General features: G+C 37.7%; 1 protein-coding gene across 2 annotated transcripts in view; it reads left to right on the top strand.

The window, feature by feature from the left end:
• Positions 1-6,383: 6,383 nt before the first annotated feature.
• LOC121320413 (SR-related and CTD-associated factor 4-like) overlaps positions 6,384-22,881 on the top strand; it is a 35,607-nt gene continuing 19,109 nt past the window's right edge. For both annotated transcript variants that reach the window (XM_041258718.1, XM_041258717.1), the window contains exon 1: positions 6,384-6,546. In XM_041258718.1, coding sequence (XP_041114652.1) covers positions 6,517-6,546 — 30 coding nt within the window. In that variant the 5' untranslated portion in view covers positions 6,384-6,516. The remainder of the gene's footprint in view (positions 6,547-22,881) is intronic.

Below are 22,881 nucleotides of genomic sequence, written 5' to 3'. Positions count from 1 at the left end.
ATTATTAAAACAAAGAAGCCTCATTTTACAGAAACCAGTGGCCCTCCCCATGACTAAATGTGAAATAAAGAGATAGACACACCATCATTTTCCAATGGTTCTGTTATTTCTCCATATGGTGTCTTTCTTTGTATTGTATTTATAACCATTAACACTGGCATCATAAAGAATGCTATATATTTCTACTTTAATAATTCAATTCTCATTGATGTCCATTTCATGGAGGAAGTACACCCGGCTTCGGGCCTTAGCGTGCTAAAACAGGCTGCACAGCTATGGAGTTGCGTCTCCTGTCCAGTACACTGCTGCAGATCTCTGGTCTCCAAGGGCAACCCCTTGACCGGAGCCTAGCTAGCTTAATCGTGGCTCTTAGACAGCTGTGGCTGATGCGAGAGTCCCAGATGCGGATAAGGCCGTGCTGCTTGACGCGCCCTTATCACCAGAACATGGTTTTGGCCAGCTGTGGAGGAGATATTGAGGCTTCTCAACAGGTTCTTAAAAGAAAGGAGGTTCCAAATGCTGACACACCGTCACATCCTTCAGTTCGTCCGGCCGGGCAACTGGTTCACCACCGTGGACTTAAGGGATGCGTACTTTCATGTTCCCATTCATCCATAGCACAGAAAGTATCTGCACTTTTCCTTTCTAGGAAGTGTGTACAAGTTTGCTGTGCTGCCATTCGGCCTCTCCCTAGCGCTCTGCGTACGTTTTCAAAGTGCGTGGACACTATCCTGGCTCCGGAAAATGGACCAGCGTGGTTCTGCCGCTGGCATCCAGGGGACCTGCAGGAAAGCTGCAGCACGTCCCATGAGTGCCAAGACCGAGCTGGACAACGGGGTGGTACTGGTTTCTGAGGCACTCTCAGAGCCAGGCTCTTCCTCAGCAAGGATCTCACCCACTTGCATTTCAGAGGATAAAGAAGCTCCATCCCCTGAGGCCGCTTTGGAAAGCGTATCCTCATGCACCAGCTGAGGCGACCCTTCCCACCCCCCCGGGGCAATTGAGGCTGCAGCAGGGCCTGGACAGGGGCTGCTTGCGTCTGTTTAGCCAGGAACTCTAGGACCTGAGCCATCTGGGCCTTGAGGTCTATAATGTCCCTCGTCTTCTTAGAATGCTTCACCCGTCTCACTTGCGGGGAGCAACTGCGGGCGGACTGCGCACTAGGAATATCCAGCAGGGGGACCTGAGACAGGTCGTCTGGGGCACCCAAAGTTGCTGACGGTCCGGCCGTGGAGGACACGAAGCTCGCCTTCATGGCTCTTTCTAGACAGGCCTCTTTCAGTCGGGGCTGAAAAGCCTCACAGATACTACATGCCACGTCCCTCTCAAGGGCCATGGTGACATGTGGAATGCCCAAGCACCACACGCAGAGGGTATGCTTGTCCTCCTGCAGGATGTTGGAAAAATAATGTCCACGCAGTATTTCTCCCAAAAACAGTCTGTGTATTTTAATAATAAATAACAAAAATAATCCACCCCTTTACCAGCAATGGCATTGAGGGGTACACGGCGGGCTTGCAAACCCAAAAATAATAATTATGGAACAATAGTTCGATGGTCGGTCCCGAGTCCTCCGTGCACGAAATAGTGCACGCTCCGTTCCGGGTTCCATGGTGCAAGACGTGGTGTTTGTGCAGTGAAGGACTCTGGGTGATTGCTGGCTTGGTAGCGACAGCTCCGGGGAACTCAATTCTCCTCTGCAACACAGAAAACACACGTAACAAGAAAACAACAAACTACAGGCTCCGGCCGTGAGGTTACGTTTTTTCAAAGCAAACAGTAAAACACAGAGAAAGATAGAAGGGAGAGAGAGTGCACCATTTGTTTACAAGGCCCGACTCACAGAGGTGTGCGGGCCTACGCAGCCGACAGGGTCTACTCGACAGTGGGGATGCGGCAAGGCCTAGCCCCGTGGAGGAGAGCGCGGCTGGAAGGGTCACTCGACAGCGGGGATATGGTAAAGCCTATCCCCAAGGAGGACACGTGTACTCTCAGGAAGAATAGACAATCATTCGCGGATGACTGCACAGGCAGTCGCTCACTTACAACAGACAGATATAAAGAGCGACCTACCACGCAAGCGGGGAGGCCACTGAAAGACATAAAGGCAAAAAAGGTCTTGGCCTTTTTTAAGTCATTGATTCCAGGAAAGTGGCAAGCTGGCTTTCAGCATGAATGCAAGCGAAATACAACCGACTTGATTAGACTTGAGAAGCTCTTTTCTATCAACGCGCTCAGCTCAAAACAGAGGTCTTACCGTACCATCTTGAGAGGGAAAAAGAGGAGGAACTTCCTGTGAGTGACAGTTTTATTCCCTCGGTGGGTGGGGCCGAGTGCATCATCCCAGGAAGGGGCCTACCGGCAGCTCTGGTATAGAGAGCTCAGCAATACCTACCTGAAGGGCAGGAATATCCTATACCTAATGTGGTGGTGGCCATCTTCGAATTGAAAGGGAACTGTGAGTTTCACCAGTAAACCTTGAGACTAGACATCCATGAACAGAGGGGCACTTTTCAGGGCAAGACAGGTTTGCGTAGCATAGTTCAGTGAGTACATGATTACGATGTTACTTGCGTTAATTGCGTAAACCACGTTGAACTAATGAAGGAGCTGGAGTCTCCTGTGGTTTCTCAGGCTGCTATTGCAAAGAAAGTTGGCATATCAACATCGCAGGTGCCTTGCCTTGTGAAAAGATGTGATTTCATTATTTTTCGTTTTATGTAGAAGTTTTAAAAATAAAACAGTGATTAATTTTGTTTAGGAATATAAAAAAAAACATTGACTCGTATTTTAAATGATGTATTTAACATTTAATCATAATGTGATGTGTTTTTTTCATTTAGAAACAAAAAAGGGGGTCGTCTCAAATGCCTTTCATTTAATTGGGGCAGTCTCTTATTTGGGATAGTTGTACTTCTCCCGAGGTGTCCTGATATAGCAGTGTTGACTCACTGTATAAAGAAAAGTAGACGTATATTTTTGTTCATATACACCCTCCTGCTGGACATAATGCAGAGTCACACAGATTTGTACTCCAAACTATGGAGCACCATTTGTGCCAAAACTATCCAGCCATTAATTCGTCAATTTGTTTGTCGATTCATGAATTTGTCCATTTGTCCATAAATTCATCAATTCATACAGTAATTCATAAACGTATTTGTTAATTCATCTAATAATTAATTAATTAATTTGTCAATTCATTAATATGAAAGGCTGTACAGACTTCAATTTGAAGCGTTTGCTTGGCGCTTGACCTGCAAATTTCCAGTCAACCAGACGAACTTCCCTGCAAACTTCTCAACAGACAGACAAAATTCCAACTGTCAATCTCACACTGGGTCAAAAACACTGCAACCTTTCTAGCCAATGGCAGCACACATTAATATTTTAACCAATGAAAATCCAGCCTCACTCAAAACTGCTTCAGCCAATAATATGAAAGGGTGTTTCAAAAGATACTGTTTAACAAGATGCTGTCCTTACAAAGGTACCACCAAATGTTCCTGTCAAGACACTGCCCTGTAATTGGATATCATATTATTGTTAATAAAACAATGAATAATCCTCTCCCAACACCAAAACCCTAAACTTAAAGTCAGTATCTTATACAGCAGCCATTACACATCTAAAGTATTTCAGGTTTGGCAGTGTTTTTGTTACTTTAAAAAAAAAGTGACTGGAGGTGCTAACATTTGGAAGTTTGTCTGTTTGCGTCAAACTAAAGTCCGTACAGCCTTTCGTTTAATGAATTGACAAATTAATTAATTAATTATTAGTTGAATTAACAAATATCTTTATGAATTAATTAATGAACTGATGAATTTATGGATGAATTGCTGGACAAATGGACCAATTCATGAATTGACAAACAATGACAAATTCATTGACAAATCAATGGCTGGATAGTTTTGGCAAAAATGGCGCTCCATACCAAACCCACAAGCTTGACACTATATGCAGTCCAAAATCATCATCTACTGAACATGGAACCCATTGCATCACTCCACTTCAATCCACAGTGAAATTACTTGACTGCCATCATTAAACCTTGTACAGGTCAATTCAGGTACAGTAGTTAAAGTAATTCTAACTTAAATGTTACCTAAATACAGGTTTCAGAAAACATTCCAGTATATTGTAGCGATCTGGACTATTTGTTATGTGTTATATGGTTTTGCGTCTCTGTTCTGTATTTTGTCCTGAGTGCCTATGCATGTGAACGCGTGCACCTGCGGGGTGGAGTGGAGCATGATTGAGTCGTGGTTCCAGTTATGTCTAAATGTTACATGTTTTCGTAGGTAGTGGTATAAAGGGCAGCTTGCACACTGATGTGGGCTGTGTTGTGGTGCGCTGACCTTCTTAATAAAACCTGAATGAGGTCTTGCTGCGGTGGTCTGCCTCCCTTTTGTTTACCCTGGAACGAAAGCGTTGGGGACAAACAAAGGGAGCAAGGAGGATACCGACTGGAGCCAGAATGCAATCGGAGAGAGTAGTGGACTACGACGGGCGCTGAAAAGTGTCTAGGGGTCTAGAGCTGTGAGCGGAGAGAGCAGTGATTCAAGCGGGTGCTGAAAAGGAACAGAGCGTCTCCAGAGAATGGTAGCGGGATTGGGTCGGCTTACTGGACGGAGAACAGGAGCGGAGTAGGAGGGAGCATGGCGACAGGCACAACGAGAGGGCTCATCCAGGCCAAGTAGCTGTACCGGAGGGAGCATGACATCTATGAAGAGGGGGGTATAAAGGGGCAGCTTGCACACTGGTGTGGGCTGTGTTATTGTGTGCTGACCTTCTTAATAAAACCTGAATGAGATCTTGCTGCGGTCACCTACCTCCCTTTTGTTTACCCTGGAACGCTACAATATTGTTATAGGATTAAGACGACACTTTTCAGAGAAATTGAACTACAGTATGCACAAATTTATTACACCTTTATTACAGGAAAATGGATCTTTGAAATGGCTAAGTCACCTGATAGTCTTTTAGTATTTGGTCTATTTGTGATTGTAATTAGACAGAAGCAGTCTGGTTGGACTGTTAGCTGGTGAGTAAGGTGTGACTGGGTGTACCGGGTCCCTGGAGTAGTCCAGGACCGGGTATAAAACTGTGGATATGTAACAAAGGATAGGACAGAGAAAATTGAACAGAACATAAGAAATGGACAGCATATTAGTTGCGCCAGTAAACTATGGTTCAGAAAAATAATATGCAAATCTACGATATACGTATTCTGTAATATGTGAAATATGCATTCCCCTTTTGCAAGACAATTTCTCTCAGTGGGCCTTTCTGGAGAGCCGACTGCACTGCACATTTGATCTGTTAACTCATAATGCTTACACTACTCACCAGTACCATCTGGCCATTATAAATTGTGCAGTAGCCCCACACATAAAATACAAAAAAATAAATAAAATAAAACATTGCTCAATTAGATTGAACATTAGCTGTCCGTCCACATAAAGACACAAAGTCCCACTAATTTGGAATGAGTCTGACCCCTATGAAATTATATGCCAATTGAATTTAACAGAAAGGCCTATCACAAATCTCACTTCTATTTTTTTTCAGTTCTCATTCATTTGCATGATCTGACCTTGACATATACAGTACCGTGAGAAAATAAACATAATAAATAAATAAAAAACATTACACGCGCACCTGCAGACTTGATACAACTGTGTTGGGAATTTAAAAAGCAAGCATTTAATGAGATTTTTAAATAGAGGTACCGGGAATATGACTCTGCGCGTCCACATGCACCAGGGGCTGTGCCCCGACGCAAATTAAGCACTGGAAATATACTTATTTGATGGGGAAAAAAGGCAACTATTAGGATGCAGCAGTGGAACATTTGAGACTGTTGACACACAGCAGGACATGCAGTCCAGAAGTCCTCTATCGTTGTGGAATCACCAGCAGCAGAAAAAATGTTTTTCAGTTTCACACTTGGGTGTGTCAAATTTTGTATAGGGCATGTAAAATTTAGAGCTAAATGCCCGACCGGGCATGCTAAGATGTGGGGGATTTTCTACCTATGATGCGTACTGTAAAACTGTTGGCAAATGTTGAATGCATCTTTATTTATGAGTGGTTAAGTTATACGTTGCTTTACGCAGTAAATTCAAGGATCCAGTACAATGATGAGAACATTTTTGTAAAAAAAAAAAAAAAAAAACCTTCTATAATGATAAACAAACTATTTCAAAATTAATGGGGCCTAAAGTTATTGCTCCTACGACAACCGCCACTGAAATCCCGTCTATGATGATCATTACGTAACATACTCTTATGAACCCTATCTCATTTTTCTGAGGTTGCTACAGTTGATAGCACAAGCTCGCCGCTAATGGAGGGTGGCAGCAGTGCGCTATCCCATGATGCCCCGCGCTCTCTGCCTTACTGCCGTGCGTCCACAGCTGAGAGCTATTGGGAGCGGACATGTTAGACCTGCCTGGCCGGGGATAAACATTGCACATACAGGGGTGAAAGGGAAAAGCACCGAGACCGGAAACCATGGATGCTGTTAACGCTTTCAATCAAGAGGTGAGCTGAAATTTTGGACCGACTTTTCTTCTAAAACAGGCCTGATATTGAGGCTCTGGTTACCATCACGTGAGCGCGCGAGTGCCTCTTCCTGCAGTGAGCATGGAGGCCGCAGGATGGACTCTTTCCCAGGCCGCAGTAACAACACTCAATGGTTTAGGGGGTTGAGTTCTTCTAGGGGTGTAGACGGGCAAATCGGGAACAACATAGTTTATTTTAGTTATTGTCTAGTTCACCAGGTTTTGTGTTGTGTAGGAATATCTTGCAGGTCAATCGGGATGCGTAAATGAATGGGGCTGCTGTCGAGTAGGTGGTGGAGTACTATGATCAGCACGGTGTGGTCCTGCCATAACTGTCAGATATGGTGTTGTTTCTAGTATTGTACATTGTGTTTTATTTTATTTTAAACGATCACTGGCATCTGTTAATGGTACTTTATTTGTATGATGAACGCAGCATCATGGAGTGAGTTGGGGTCTACCAGGAGGACGTTTTGATAGTTATATCACTAAAACTATGTCAGTTGTTATACTATTTATTTAAATATCATGTTGTCCAAATACTTTACTAAAAGTGGACAGTATGAAGTTTTTTTGATTAAACTAGCCGCTGGCCTGTCATTTTAAGATTAGCAGAGGATTGGTATCCACAGGAGCACCTAGTGCATTTGTTGTTGTTGTTGTTGTTGTTGTTGTTGTTGTTATATTGCAGGATAGGCCAGATTTTTCTTTGAAGGAATCCCTACGCAAACCTGTGGAATAATCCCCCTTCATCAAAACTAGAGATAATCCAGGTGTAGATATCTGAACATAAGGGCTGGTTTCACAGATCAAGATTATCACAACCTAATGTTAATTTAGGTAAAGAGGTCCAAGATTAGTACTAACATGGTCTGTGAAACCACTGTCCTTACAAAGGTACCACCAAATATTCTTGTCAGGACACTGCACTCTGATTGGTTATCATATTTTTGTTAATAAAACAATTAATAATCCTCTCCCAACACCGAAACCCTAAAACTAAAGTCATTATCCTGTACTGCAGCCATTACACATCTAAAGTAGTTAATGTTCGGCACTGAATAATTGTTTTTGTTACTTAAAAATAAATTTTAAAAAAGTGACTGGAGGTGCTGACTTCCTCAGTTGTCCTGACAGGAACATTTTGCGGTACCTTTGTAGGCACTGCCTGTGAAAACTGCCGTTAAGGGTCTACAATTCAATTCATGTTTGCATGTTTATTGATTTTTAAATTTTTTTTTATTATTACCTCATTTCATCTTAAAATTGTTATTTTGAGTTGTATTTAGCAGCAGTTCGTAACAGACTTCTGACATTTATAACATATTGTCAGACTACCTAGCTAAGATTGTGTAAGATCTGTGTAGCATCAGTACCCCATTTACTGTAGAAATGGAGGAATCGATAACTGTTACTTTGGTTTTAAAGTTCAAATTAGGTTGGGGAAAGTTGATCAGTTTTGTTTACCCAAGTCCTCAACAAAGTCTACATCTCAAAACGTTACAGTATTTGTGGTAAACATTTTAAAGTAAATATTTATATATATATATATATATAGATATATATATATATATATATATATATATATATATATATAATTTGTTGAACCTACATTAGAAAGATGAAAGCTTTCATCACAGAAATGGCAGCTGGTGTGGGACTGTCAGTCATTACTGTTTTCTGTCATCCTTTACAGTGGGCACTGGTCTCCACAGAGTGGGCAGCAGCTGTTGCTTGGGGAGGGAAACATGACTGAGCTATATAGTTTAACTGGCCGATTTGAGCCTTTGCTGGCACTTCTGTAGCCGCTGCATACCTTTTATTACATTATTAGGCAGTAGTCTTCTACATAGGATACAAATGTTTTCGGTCATGAAACTTTGAAATCGAGAATCTCAGATAACTCACTTTGCTTTTGAAACAAAAATTATGCAAACGTTTGTTTTGGCAAGTGCTGTGGTTTCTGATGATGTTTGAGTGAAATGGCAATGAGATTATCATTAGTGCTGGGACAAATATCAGAATATTCAAACTAATATTTTTTTTACATGTATTTGGATACAAAATTCAGATGTTCGTATTCACTACAAATGACAAATACCTTGCACTTATTTACTGTCTCGCCAGAATTTTTGCTACAGTTTCAAAAATGGCAAATGAAAAAAAGCATCGTGATCTCTATGGAAAGCTATCTGGGACAAAAATGTGTTGTGCTGCTTTGCCCACAGTAGAGCAATATTCATTTACACAATTCTGCATTAAACAAAGTAGCCTGAGAAAAAACAGACTATTTTACTGTTTCTGTGAGTTTTGTTCAGTTCGGCTTGGGTTTTGGTGTCTGACCACATTTCTTTCTAGAGTTTCAGTTCCTCACACTGTCCATGTAATTTAGGATTAACAGATTTCCTTCAATTCACTGACGCCTTAGCAGTACATACTAACACATTGATAGTTTAAAAATTAAACATTAGGTGTATTATTGCACATCATAATTCATTATTTTCTTTATATTGTCATCTAGTGAAAACACGTTAAATGTACAAAAAGACGGATAAAAAAAGTGGGTCAGCTATTACCATTTAAACATGTGATACACACATTATCCATAAGAGTGTTTATTTTATTTTTGAGTGGCGCTAACACTACCTAATAAATTACGCTGTTATTAACTTGCTGAGCACTCTGATACAGTTTTGTAGTTTACAAAAAAAAAGGATACAATAGCAAAACCATGACGATTTAACACTCTTACCTTTTCCAACCAGGACAAAAAGTGAAGGCTGAAAACTGGGATTGACCTTGTTTTCCTAGGTAACCCTAATGAAGTTCCCCCAAGTCATTTTGTTCCTCAGAATATGAACTAAACTACGTGCAAAATGTTTACTTCCGAATCAGATTACTTCTGTAGTTTGTTTCCTGTGTGTAAAGGACCAAGTCCAGCAGTTGTTCACATTTAGCAAACCTAAAGAGCAAACTATACCTAGTGCAGACCGAACCCTCTAAATGGACCCAGTGTGAACACACCCTAACTATATGGCAAATGTTTTAAAAACAAAAAAAAAACACACTCCCACACAATGTTACATAACTCCAAAAACACCCCCAAAACTAATATTTCTGGCTATGAAGATAAACAGCGCTCAACTGGTGTCACCAAGCATAATTCCCTGTACCTTTGTTATGTTATTTATTTAAATACATCCACCCCTAAACTAATTTTAGATTATTTCCCTTGACAGTCTTACATTAGGGCTGTCAGTTAAGCCTCCAAATTGATTAATTGGGTGCACAAAATCGCAGAGTTCGAATAAATATCAATGATTGTACCGCCCGCATACATTTTCGCTGCATTCCTCTCCTCTGACGTGATTATTTTAATATCATTGCAGTTGTTTAAAAGCTTCTGCTTAACAATTGAATGCGAGGGGTAATTATGCATTGAAAGCGCCAAGAGAATAAATAAATAAATAAACCATTCGCCAAGCCTAAAGCAAGTTTAACATACTACAGGGGTATTACTAAAATAGTTATTCCAAACAGATTACGGTACTTTGGAATGTACACTATATAAACTAGACACAAAGTTATGAAAACCGTCTTTTTTTTAATTCTGTGACAGCTGCAGCATCGCGCATCTTGTTAAAACCTTCACTATCTGTGAAACACACAATGTGGAAATCCCTGCTTATAATAATAACAATAGTAATAATATAAATTGATTTACTTACCATAATGTGCATACATTGCTGATCTTTTTTTTTTTTTTTTTTACGTTACTGAATCTTGTTAAATATTCATTATATAACGGTTCATTTTGAAACTACAAAGAAGCGTAAACTATATACAGTCAGTTTTCTTGTACTCAATTTATTTACAGGCTGTTTGCCAGGAATTCAAGCCTGACGTCCTGCTCTGGATTCAAGACGGCAAGTTTTTTTGTTTGTATACATCGAAAACACAGAGCGCAGTACTTACAAAGCATTTTCAAAACTGATTCGCTGGTAGGATGGGACCAGCAAATCAGATGCTAGTTAACATGATCAGGAAAAGAAGAGCACGCCCACTGCTTGTCTGGCAGAAATACTGTAAATAAGCAAGATGGGGTGTTCTGTCCATTTTCATTTATAAACTTAAATAATGTTATTAACTATGCACGTTACAAAAATATAATTAGTGAATCGATTATCCAGCATTTATAATGAGGAATGAAATTGATTGAAAATTTGATTTTTGATTTAATTGTGGCAGCCCTATCTTGCATCAAGGTAAAGCTAAGGAAACTGCCTCTTGTTCTTCTATGGAGCAACAGCGTATAAGAAGTTTAAGTGTACAGCTGTGGCCAAAAGTTTTGCATCACCTAGAAATTTAGAATTGAGACATCATTTAAAAAAAATATATATATATATATATATATATATATATATGTGTGTGTGTGTGTGTGTGTGTGTGTGTGTGTGTGTTTTAGGTCTAACATCCTGTAATCAAGCAATCTACAAAATGATATCGCAAAAGCCTACTGGAAGCCATAATAATTTTGTTTGAATGGAGTATTTTTAATGACTTTAATACATACTGTAACTTGTTCTTCATGTCAGTGCAACTCAATGATACTGACATGTAGTGTGTGTGTGGTTCTGGTTAAGAAAACAAAATGTATGTATTATTGTACAGCTGGAAGTTTAATCCGGGATCGTGTTAACACGATCATACTGAAGTGGGCTTCTAGGACCGTCATCGTGTAAACATGAGAAGAAGAAAAAAGCACTTTGTTTTTTAGACTTACAGGGCCACCATACTTTGCAGTACAGGCTTGAAACACACATCAATGGATAGGGGAGGGATTGAATTTCACTTCCTGATAGTTTTTTTTGTGATGTCACTGAGAGGGGCATTTGGTGTCTAAAGGGTGGAGACTGTTTACAGCAGCCAGGAAGAAACAAAAGCAGAAACTTGTTTAGAGCTAATAAAAAAAGGGGGAAACACTGTAAATCTGATGCATTTGACTTATCATTATATTACAACATTTATTCTGTCATGTCTTTTAATATGTTTTACAACTTTTATAAATTTTAAAAGAGAGTGTCTGTAAGCATATACTATTTCATGAACTAAATGTATCAGGTAGGTTTTTTTTCCCTTATTACTGATAATTAAATGAGTAACTGTTTTTATTTGTAAATATTTCTTTTTTTTAGAAAAGTAGCGTCCATTATTGCTTATAAAGACCCTGAGAATAAACGTGTATTATGTCACTGCAGTCACTCAGGTGAAACAATGTCTTGTAATTTGCCCAAACATCAGTATTTTTCAACAAAACTTTCAGGAAGTATTGTAAGGTCCCCTGGGTCATAGAATAACACATTTTATACATGTATCTCAGTATCTCATGTGTTTTATAGGAAGAGAGTCAACTACAGCCAAAAAACGCCTGGTCCTGGGGGAGCATCCCACTGAAAAATGCTTGGTCCTGAAAGGGTTAATGAAATTGTACTGCACCATATGCAACACTAAAATGTTTTATTTACTGGTTATTAGATGGTGCACTGTTTTGTTTTTTGCTTGTTTAATTGATGCAAGCAGCACTGTTTTAATACTTTTCTTTAAAATTGTAAATTATACAACAATTGTGTAAAAACCAATGCAGCTGGAACTATATTGTCAAGTATGGTTTTGGAAAGAAATGTTCAGTAACACGAAGATATGTTTTTGAAGTTTTTGGGTGCTTGTTAAGCTAAAATAAGTTAATACAGATTTGATGTGGGATGTATAACTTGATTGTACTTACTGGTGCTCTGTTCATATTACTTTTTAAATCCATTCAAGTACCACTTGTCACAGGTTTACACTGTTACTACTGGAATTTACAGCAGTAATATGTCTATTTTGTTGTATTTTGACATTGTACTTAAATTGACTTGAACCAATTATTTTGAAATTTTGAAAAACAATAGTTTCTATTAGCAGTTTAAAAACGAAAAATGCTGAAATAAGTGGAATAAAATGTTGCAACCAGGGGTTATTTTGAAACTAAACCTATGTATTTTTCTTTATTTATCTGTGTTCAATTTGGTGTAGGAAGAGAAAGTGTTTTTTTTTTTAAATAAGTCTCAAAGTGGGGGGGTGACTTTTATGCCAGTTGCAACCTATAAAACAATTTTTACAGTAATTCTATAGGATGATGCAAAACTTTTGGCAGTAGTGTACTTGGCAGTACCTTGTTGGTTATTACAATTTGAAATGTGTAAGGCTGAGGCGATGCATCGATTTATTGATGCATTCTATTGTTTGACAGCTATCAACAGTCCTGCCTGTGCATCGTTTTTGTATAAATGGTTTAAGCAAAGGAAAGTTTCCTTTTTTTAAATTTATTTATTATAAAATTTGGAATCTGCAATTATTTTTTTGTATTAAGCGCAGAGCTTCTCTCCTCCCCTCAGGTCTGACTCGCTGAATCTGTGTGCGATTGAACTCACCTTCACCCCCCTGCCCCGCCCCCTTTGATTGTTTGTTGATGGGATTGGATCTGTGCAGGAGTAACAGAGCAAGTTGAGAGCGTTGGTTTAGAATTAAATGCTGTATTGATCAAGCTGCAAATACACTGCCTTCCAATGTTTGCCAGTTATTTTCTAAAGTTAGATGTCAAGAAGGTAAAGAAAAGAAAGTAATATTTGGGATACTCTGGTAACACAACTAATCTACATGAACATTTAATGAGATGGCACCCTACAAAACTTCAGACAAAATCCGCATTTGTTCATCTGAACTACCCTGGAGTAAAAATGAAGAAAAACAACCAAGATTGTTCCAAAAGTTGTATTTTTGGTTCAGAAGTATTAAGCATTCCGGTACCGTCAGTCCCTAGTGAGCAGGTATTCAGTAATTATGTGATTTAAGGAAGTGCCAGTCATCGCTTAAATTTAAACACGTGCTGTTCAACCTGCTTAAGTGTATGGTGTGGGAAAGTCAACAATTACTGCGTAACCCACTCCCTTGGGGGACGTGGTTCTGAATGTCAGCCACTCCTCTCACTACTGTACTAGCTATAGCGGTGGTAGTAGAGGGGGAGATCATGCCAGCATAATCAATAAACCATACCTTTGCTGTGCTTCTTATTGGATTTACAAGAATTGGAGGTGCTAGACTGCTTTTTTCATTTTTTGAAGAAAAAAAGTAGGTCTAATACTGTAATGGAGGTTGTGAAGTCCAGAGGGCAAACTGTATAGAGCTGTTCAACGTTAACTGCCGTGTGTGTATGTCTGTGTGTGCCGTTTGTATGCTGTTTTATATTGTGTACCCCAGTTGCTCTGCAGATGAGGCATCAGTGTAGGCTCTCCTGCATACTCAAGGCACGAGTTTTGCAGTTGAACCCAACAACAAAGCATTACTTAAGGTGAATGTTAGTCTGGTAACTGTATAGGCTACATGTACTCAACTTATAATAATAATAATAATAATAATAATAACTTAAACTGTCAATGTTATTTAGGATTGGCATGTAGCTCTAAATTTTACATGCCCAACACAAAATTTGACACACCCAAGTATGAAACTCGTCCTGCAAGAAAATGACTCATTATCATAATGTACTGTTGTTGCCATACTTTGCACTTCCCAGCACTAAGCCACAAGAAATACTTATCATTTGTTAATTAACGGCAAACGGAGGAAGGGACGCTGCTAGACTGAGCTTACTATGACCACATTTCTAGGAATTTTCAATCACACATGCTCACTGACAGTTTCACTGATTTTTCCATCTGTGAGCACCATGCCAACTCAAACGTTTAAAAAGAAGGAAGAAGAGCTGTCTAAAGCGGCAGCGAAGTGTTCTAGGATTGACCTAATGTTCAGGTAAGCAATGGTTGCACAACAATTTGTCCACGATAATTAAACCATTACTTTGAATTTACAATTAAGTACTGCAGAAAGGGTGAGATTAGACAGAATTAAATTGAATTGTGACAGAATGGGCTTAAAATTGCAATACTTTAAAATGCAACGGTGCAATACACATTCTGACTCCTTTCATGTCTTCAGTGTATATAAAGTTCAAATTTATATAGACATTTCAATGACTTGCTGTCTTGTAATATGATGTTATTCCCCCAAAAACAGTAACGCTAAAAATTAACACACAATAGGTAGATAGTTACTGGTTTTGCTCAAATTCTTTCAAAGAAAACTGAGCAAGTAGCTATGACATGGTTCAAATAGCAGCTCCGTGAATAAGTAGAGAGATAACGTAATAGTGAATGAAACACAATCTTGAAGCTCATAGATTTCTGTTTTTTAATTTATTTTTGTGTAATACCTTCTCACTACCTTATGTAGTTCTCTTTTTTAACTAGTAAAATGTGTGCTTTCACAAAAGGGGTTAGAATGTGTATGCTTAAAAACAGCAGACCTTTTATTTCCTGAATCAAGTGTCCAGCAGTGCACCAAAATAAAACTGTAAATCCTTTGCAATTGCGAATTTCAAGAACTGAAACTATATAAAAGCCTCTTAAATGTAAATGTCTAACTGTATGTACATCCAGCTGTTTATCATTGTGATGCAGAGCACTCTCCATTGCCTTCAAGTTTTTATTTTTTTATTTGTTTTCAAAGCCACATTGTTTGTACAGGTTTTGTAACCGCGGTTAGCAAACTACAGTTGCGCAGACACTGCAGATTGAACAATTCATTATTAAACTCCAGTCATGGGTAAATCTTTAACCAGTTTGCCTGAAATCTTTTTTTGTAAAACAAATTTTTAAAACTTTTCCTTCACTGACATTGCTTATTTGTGCTGTTGTATCACTAAGGCTGTATCTAAGTTTCTAGTCTAATCTAAACTTGGATAAATACATCTGCTAAACATATAATAATACGCTATGTATTCAGTGGTGTGACCGAGTTTAGTTAAAAAAAAAAAATACCCAGAAATATTTATTTTTTGCCAAGTTGCCCTTTGTATTGTTTCATTATGAAAGTTTGTTTTTAAATGTTTTTTATACCATTTTATTTTAACGATGGAAGTGACCTTTATTTTATTTTTGTAACAATTGGTGTGTGAATCACTCAGAAAAGATTGATTTGTGTTTGTTTGAATTAAAGTTTTTATCAGCATAAGAGGCTCTCTGTATTTCTTTTTTGTTTTAAGAGTGATTATGAAATCACGTTGGTGCCCTTGGGTTGGATTTATGTATTTTAATATTGTAAATAACAGAATGAACTCACTGGAAACAAACATTAGTTTTTTTACATGCTCTCAGACCAGGACTCCACTAACATTGACTCCACTAACTAACACTGAGTATGCGATCTGCAGCATACTGTTTCTCATGTTACAGCTGTAATACACAACACTTGGAAATATCTAAAATACAAAATACATAGTTCATTCAGCTGTATAGATGATCTGTTCAACAGAAGGAGGCAACAAACAAGATTCCTAAGATAAGTTACTGTTTTAGTAACACTTTAATGTCATAACTACTAGTACTAGTATTTTAAGCAGTTGAATAACGTAGCAACCAACTTGCTGCTAAAGTGGCACCCAGCAATTGGATTTGGCCTAGAAGCCAATGGCTCTTAAGGCAAAAAAAAAGTTGGTTGACAAAAAACAGCATTTTCAGAATAAATAGTTATTAAGTTAAACTGTTGTTTTTTTCTGTGGCCAATAATTGTTTTATATATGAATCCTAGGCAAAATTGCACAGCGTCCTACATCTTGGCCTTGACTAAGTTTAGTGGCTTCGGTGTCCTTTACAAATGTATTGAACTGAAGGTTATTTTGGCCTTGCCAATGTAGAGCCCGTATCCATTTTTGGTTGTCAACGCTCATTTATAGCACTTTTAGACCAATGCTATCAGTGATGACCTGCTAGGATTACAATTTTACAGTAAGGTTTTTTTTGTGTTTTTTGGACAGCAACTTCAGTAATACTGGTAAGGCATGAAAGAATGCACACTTTCTGTAGGTTCTGTTAATCTGCATACTGTAATTGTATTTAAATATTAGGTTCACTTCCTGTGAGAATTGTTTAAATTGTGATTTATGGCTTACTGGGATACTTTAGATGTCTCCCTTTGATGGGCAAAACACAATTAGAACCTTTAACATTTTCACACAAAAAGCTACCATTAATATATGATAAGGAATTTCTTTGTGGTTTCACTCTTGACGGCTGGTTTCTGTTGGTGGGTTTGAAACATTATTTGATTTGATCAATAGTTTCTTGTGTAATTAATTCCTTTCTCTTCCTGAATATAACCTACTTTTCCCTGATTTGTCCCATAAAGAGCTTCTTGGTGGAGTTAAACAAGTTCAGTGTAATTTTATTGGGCAAGGGGAAATTACTTTGATTCAGTCTACCCACTATTGTGTGAGGGAGCAGTGATATTGTTTTTTTTAAGCTGAGGAAGAAAGTTGCAAAAATGACCGCAGACATCTTAACCTATATACAGTCGACTGCATAATTGCATGGGCTTGGGACCGGTGTGAGGGAATACAATGGGATGCAATGACAATAGGTCTATATGTACGTGTATATATGACTCATTTTGATCAGATTCATAACTTTTTTCCCTTCTATTTTATGACAAGTAACTTAAAATATTGAAAAAGTTCAGAAAAATAAACCAACTTGAAATATGTTCTATGTTCAATGCAAACAACATTTATCTGGCAACGCACATGAAAAGTAAAATCATGTATATAACAGCCAGCATTAACTAAGTTATTGTAAGTTATTTTTATATATTTTATTACAAATAACTTCTTGCAAGTAACCCAAAATACTGTACAAGTTAAGAAAAATAAACCAATAGTAATACGTTATGCACTCCACACTGTTCTCTGGCAACACACAAGATGAAAAGTAAAATAATGTACAGTATATAACAGTCTGCGTAAACTAAGTTATTGTAATACTGTACAATAAAACATAAGTTAAACAGGTGTGTGCAGTACCTTACTATAGATCTTTTGACTACAACATAGGAAAAAAATATTTGATGAAAATGTGTAGAGTCTTCAGCTGATGGCTGATAAAAAAAAAAAAAAAAAAACTGTAAAAAAAACCTGTCAAGACTGTCAACCATTTGCTTCCATGAAGGCTCGAGTTTTCTTTGCCATTTTCTGTGTCTTGCCGGCTTTTCTCGCTGTCATGTCGTTTGCTGTGCTCGCTACGTCAGTGCTATTGCTGAAACACTCGAATGTTTTTTTTTTTTTTTTCTTAAACTGTCAAACATTGTTTGCATTATAATTTGGATAAGTGTATAATTCAATGTACACTGGACTTCGGGACCGCGCAGCTTCATGCAATTAAGAGAATTCTGCATTTAACTGTATCATACAGTCATACAAAGTGATGCGCTAAAAACAACATGCTATAAGAACAGTGAACAATGAGGCAATATGCAATTAGAACAGTGAATGAACAATCGGTGCGTTTACATGAGCTTAAGAATTCCGATTAAATTCCAAAAACTAATAAAATGTATATCATGTAAACACACTTTTCAGAAAACTTATTGGAATAGCATACTGCACATGTGCACACTTTGACCCTTTTCTCCTGCACGTGGTTTAGAAAACAAAATCATAATAATCTGTAGTCAGTCTGCATACATCCATTTGTCTAGATAGGGATAAAGTAATACGTTTGTTAAAGTCCGTATGTATTTGTTAATAGCCCATAGTGAAGCAGCAAATGTTTTCCAGTTTTAAAATGACATGATCATTTGAAATAATGTTTGCAAAAGAAACTGGTAATATAGAACAGGATGAGCTGTTTGTTGGAAAGGCTGATTGCACATTGTGGCGAATCTGAATAGAGATAAGTATAGTAAACTTTGAATTTATGACCTGACACTTCAATAAAGTACTGAATGGATTGGCCTCCGTTCTGTCACAGAAATGTCGGTCTGTTCAAATCATACTTAGACTACAAGAGTACTTAGCATGAGAAAATATCTGGCATTTTCCGAAAACTTCAATCCATGTATACAGTTGAATTCTAATTTTCTATCGTTAATCATGTAAACACAGAAAAGTGACGTTTTAAGAAATTCAGTTTTCTGACTTCAGTTTTTGTCATGTAAACATACTGAGTAAGGCAACATGAAAGTAAGAACAATGAGGTAACATGCTAAATGATGAAACTTAACATGCAGCACCCTGTTCACGTATGGAAAATTACTTTTTTTTTTTTTTTTTTAGTTCAAGAAGAATCACTTTCGGGGGGAGGGGCGTGCCAAATCTGAAAATCCTCCTGCAGCAGCTCTTCATCAGGGAGGTCCTCCTCCATGGTGTCCATGCCCTCGTGGTCCTCCATGAGGAGGATCTCGATCTCCTCCTCAGTCAGGGCCCTCCTCATCTTCAGTGACTGAACCAGATGCTGAACTGATTGTCTCCATCCATTTTCTGGCTTGCACACACCCACATAAAACATTAAAATAATAATAATAATAATACTAGAGTCTCCATCCTTTCACAAGCAGAATAAAGTTTAATAATAATAATAATAATAATTAATAATGACTTTACATACACAGTTAAAGTAAACTAATAATAAAATACAGTACATGGCTAAATGACTACAGCTAAATGTCTCTTCTTTACACACACTGTAAACTAAATACAATGCATGGCTAAATAATAGTGATGACTACAGCTCAATAATGCCTCTGTTCTTTACACACACACACACAGTAAACTAATAATAAAATACAACACATGACTAAATAATAATGATTACAGCTAAATAATGTCTCTCTATTTACACACAGACAGTAAACTAATAGTAAAGTACATGGCTAAATAATAATGACTTAATGTCTAATAATAATGTCTTTTGTTCATTATATAGTCTACATACACAAAGTAAAAATAAAAACTAAACCAATAATAAAAAAACAACAAAATAATTATTCCTCATTCTTTTACACATCGAATAAAAAATGATAATGCTAAAAAAAATAATAAACAATGCATAGCTAAATAATGACTAGACTAGAAAAAGTAAACAAAAATTAGCTATACACAGACATACACAAACACCCAACTTTTGGCATCACATCACCTGAGGAGAAACAAGTTTAAAAAAAATGAAAAAACAAATCTAAAATAAAAATGTGTATGTGAAACTAACTGTAAGAAGTTTAAAAAAAGAAATAAAAAAAGTGATGTTGGTATAGTAGTTACTCTTGTCTACAGTCATAAAAGTTAGCTCTGCCCAGCAAGCGCACACACACACTGAAAAAAAACAAACACTGCAGAAGTACCCAACACAAAAATATCCAGAATATAAAGTTGAGGAAAAAAAAAAAAAACTTGCAGCGAATTAGCCCAAGTACTTACCATTTAGATGATGTGTAGATTAGCTCTCTTGGAATTGTAAAACCGGAGATACAGAACTTTTAATTGATCATAATGGCACTGGCAATGACATTCGTCTTCATCTTGAAAATATTATATAGTATCCGATATGCAAATGCATGTAGTCGACTGTACTGTCTATTAACTTAAAGCAAATCTTACTCCTGTTACCTCCTGGTATGTCAAAGTTTATAGATGTTTCTACAAAATCTACTGCTATCTGGTGATATATGTTGTTTTTTGGCTTACTTCGTTGTGTTCACATTAGTAAGCATTGGACACAATTGGGAAACTACTGTTTGCAGTTAAGTTTGCTCTTATTACGATGGACCAGTGGCTGGTTCTAAAACACAGACTAAAAGACTAAAACACAACAGCAGTGACGTACAGAGAAGCCAGTGGCATGTTGAATTTTCGGTATATGTACATGTTTGTGGTGGTGGGGTGGTCAAGTACCACAGACAAGAGGAAGGGTGGCATGGTCCAAAAAGTTTGAGAACCACTGATTTTTAGATCATTTTGATTATTGTGACCCAATTATTACCTAGTAATCAATCCCTAAAAATGTTGCAATTGCGCAAACCTAAACGTCGGCTGATTTCTTTTTTTTTAAACATTTTTTATAGACTTTCCCATATGAATAAAGAATAACAATCCTGTTTTTAACACAGTGATTTGTAGGTATTATAGGAAAAGAATTATTGGAGAAAAATAACACTATTACAAGGTGGTTCAGGGTTGCCAGATTTCTTACTGAAACCAAACTTATTGCTGTTAACATGTAGCCCTATGCATAAAAAATCTAAAGTTTTTGTAAGCAAAGATATTTAGTATAGATAAAGTATATATATAGATAAAAATGACGAGCCCCAGCACAGCTCATCCACATGTCATTAAAAAATAAAAATCATACGAAACTCTGAAGGCACAATCAACATTTATACCAGCAACCGGATTACAGTGTGATTCCTTTAATGCTGCTACTGTTTCCCAGAGAAGAAAACAGTTCAATCTTTTAAAGTTATACCACCTATCTAATTAGATTATCACATCAATTACATCAATTAAACATCCACATCAATTAAATGCACCTTAACAAATTGCAAAAAAAGAGAGCCAACAGCTTGCCTTTTTTTTTTAAATAAACAGAAACAAAGTTAACAGTTAATTGAAAGTATGCCCCATGCACTGAAATATAACACATAAAAACATTTTTAGCTTACCTTCAATCTCCTCGTGCAAGGGCCAGCTGTTATCATCATACAGGTGTATCTGAAGTCCATTTTAAATATGTACAAAGAAAAAAGTATGTACAAAATAAAACATTTTTACATTGTGTTTTTTTCTTATTTGTTTTAATTTCAAAAAGCTCCTCTGGTCGGCACCATCTTCTGCGTTATTTGCTTCATAGCTGTTGCCTGTAAACAGTGACAGCACTGCTTTGGATGGCTGAAATTGGTTGCAGCACATCTTATTACGCTGCATATGTATGCTCTGACCCTAAGAATGTTTTCCAACAATTTCTCTTGCATTCGGTTTCGTAGTTTGGTTTTGATTAGGGCCTTTTGTGAAAAAGCTAATTCCACTGATGCATTTCTAAATGGTAGGGCTAAAAGAGATAAGACAAAAAGACAGAGTTCAGTGAAATTTTTGTCACCAGCTGCATTGGTGTGTTTCGCCACTTCAACCCAGAACTCTTCAATGTGGCTGTCTTCTTCAGTGTGCACCCAGTGTACATTGTTTAAAGCTCGCCATTGCTGTTAGAGTTTGCCAAGATCTCCATTGTATAGTGGCAAAAATGATACATTTGCCAGCTGTGGCTTTTTGGAACTGAGTACAACAGTTGGGCTGAGAACTGTAAGTGACTCAAGTTGCTGGATATTGGGTGGCAATCTTTGTTTTATCTTGATCTTGATCTTCGGGAACTTGATCCCGAAGTCCACTGCTGAAAGTGGCAAGCTGTTACTGTCAGATGTTATGTCACAATCCATTGCAGATGACAATGTTGGAAAATCGTGAGGTTTCATGATTCGTTGGATCAACCTGCGGTAAAATGAAAGTGCAACTTCAGCTCTTCGTACTGAGAAAGCACTCGATCAACACACTGGCTATTTGCGAGCCATCTTGTGTCAGAAAGCTGCTAAATCTTCATCAGGGCTTCTCCAACATTAATGGTGGCATAGAGATCGCGGTACTTATTTTGATGCTGAGTGCTGTGGGAAAACCACAAGTACATCTGTGATACCATGTACTCAATGTTTCAAGGAAGTACGTCCATTGCTTTAGATGCACAGTGCTGCAGTGAATGATAAACACACTTAATGTACACAATTTTTGGATTCACCTCCTTTAACTTTGTTAGTACCAAATTATTTTTCCTACACATTGTACTGCAACCGTTTGTTGCCCGACCAATGCATCTTTCCACTTCCAATTGGTTTTCCTTTAAGAATTTGAATAAGGCTGTTGCAATGCTCTGAGAATCACCGGTTGGCAAGCTAACAATCCCGGCAAACGATGTCACAATACGTTCAAGTTTTCTGCAGAAGTACCTTAACACCACACAGAGTTGCTCGTTTGCACGGATGTCTGTGCTTTCGTCTACAATTAGAGAGTATGGCTATTTGCTGATGTCTTCAGGCATCTCTTGATGAATAGCGGGCCATATGACAGATTTTATAAGTGCTGAACATTTTGTTCTATAAAGACTAATATCCTTCTGTGCAACTTCCCTCACTATGCATCCCAAAATATCTACGGTGAGGATGCTGGAATGGCAAGCAATATGGGCTGCCAGCTTCAAGTCACATATTTTAACAGAATTGTCAACTGTTTTCAGCCTTGTTTCTAGTGTGTTTCTCTGTCTGTCAGTGAGCTAACAGATTGCTGTGATGTGCTCGGACTTCACATTTACAGTATCTACACTTTTGAGTCATCGCCAGGTACACTGCT

This window comes from Polyodon spathula, chromosome 9 (assembly GCF_017654505.1).
Source record: "Polyodon spathula isolate WHYD16114869_AA chromosome 9, ASM1765450v1, whole genome shotgun sequence".
In the NCBI taxonomy this organism is placed as follows: Eukaryota; Metazoa; Chordata; class Actinopteri; order Acipenseriformes; family Polyodontidae; genus Polyodon; species Polyodon spathula.
The sequence above is the reverse complement of the archived record's forward strand: the minus strand, read 5'-3'. Positions and strand labels throughout refer to the sequence as shown.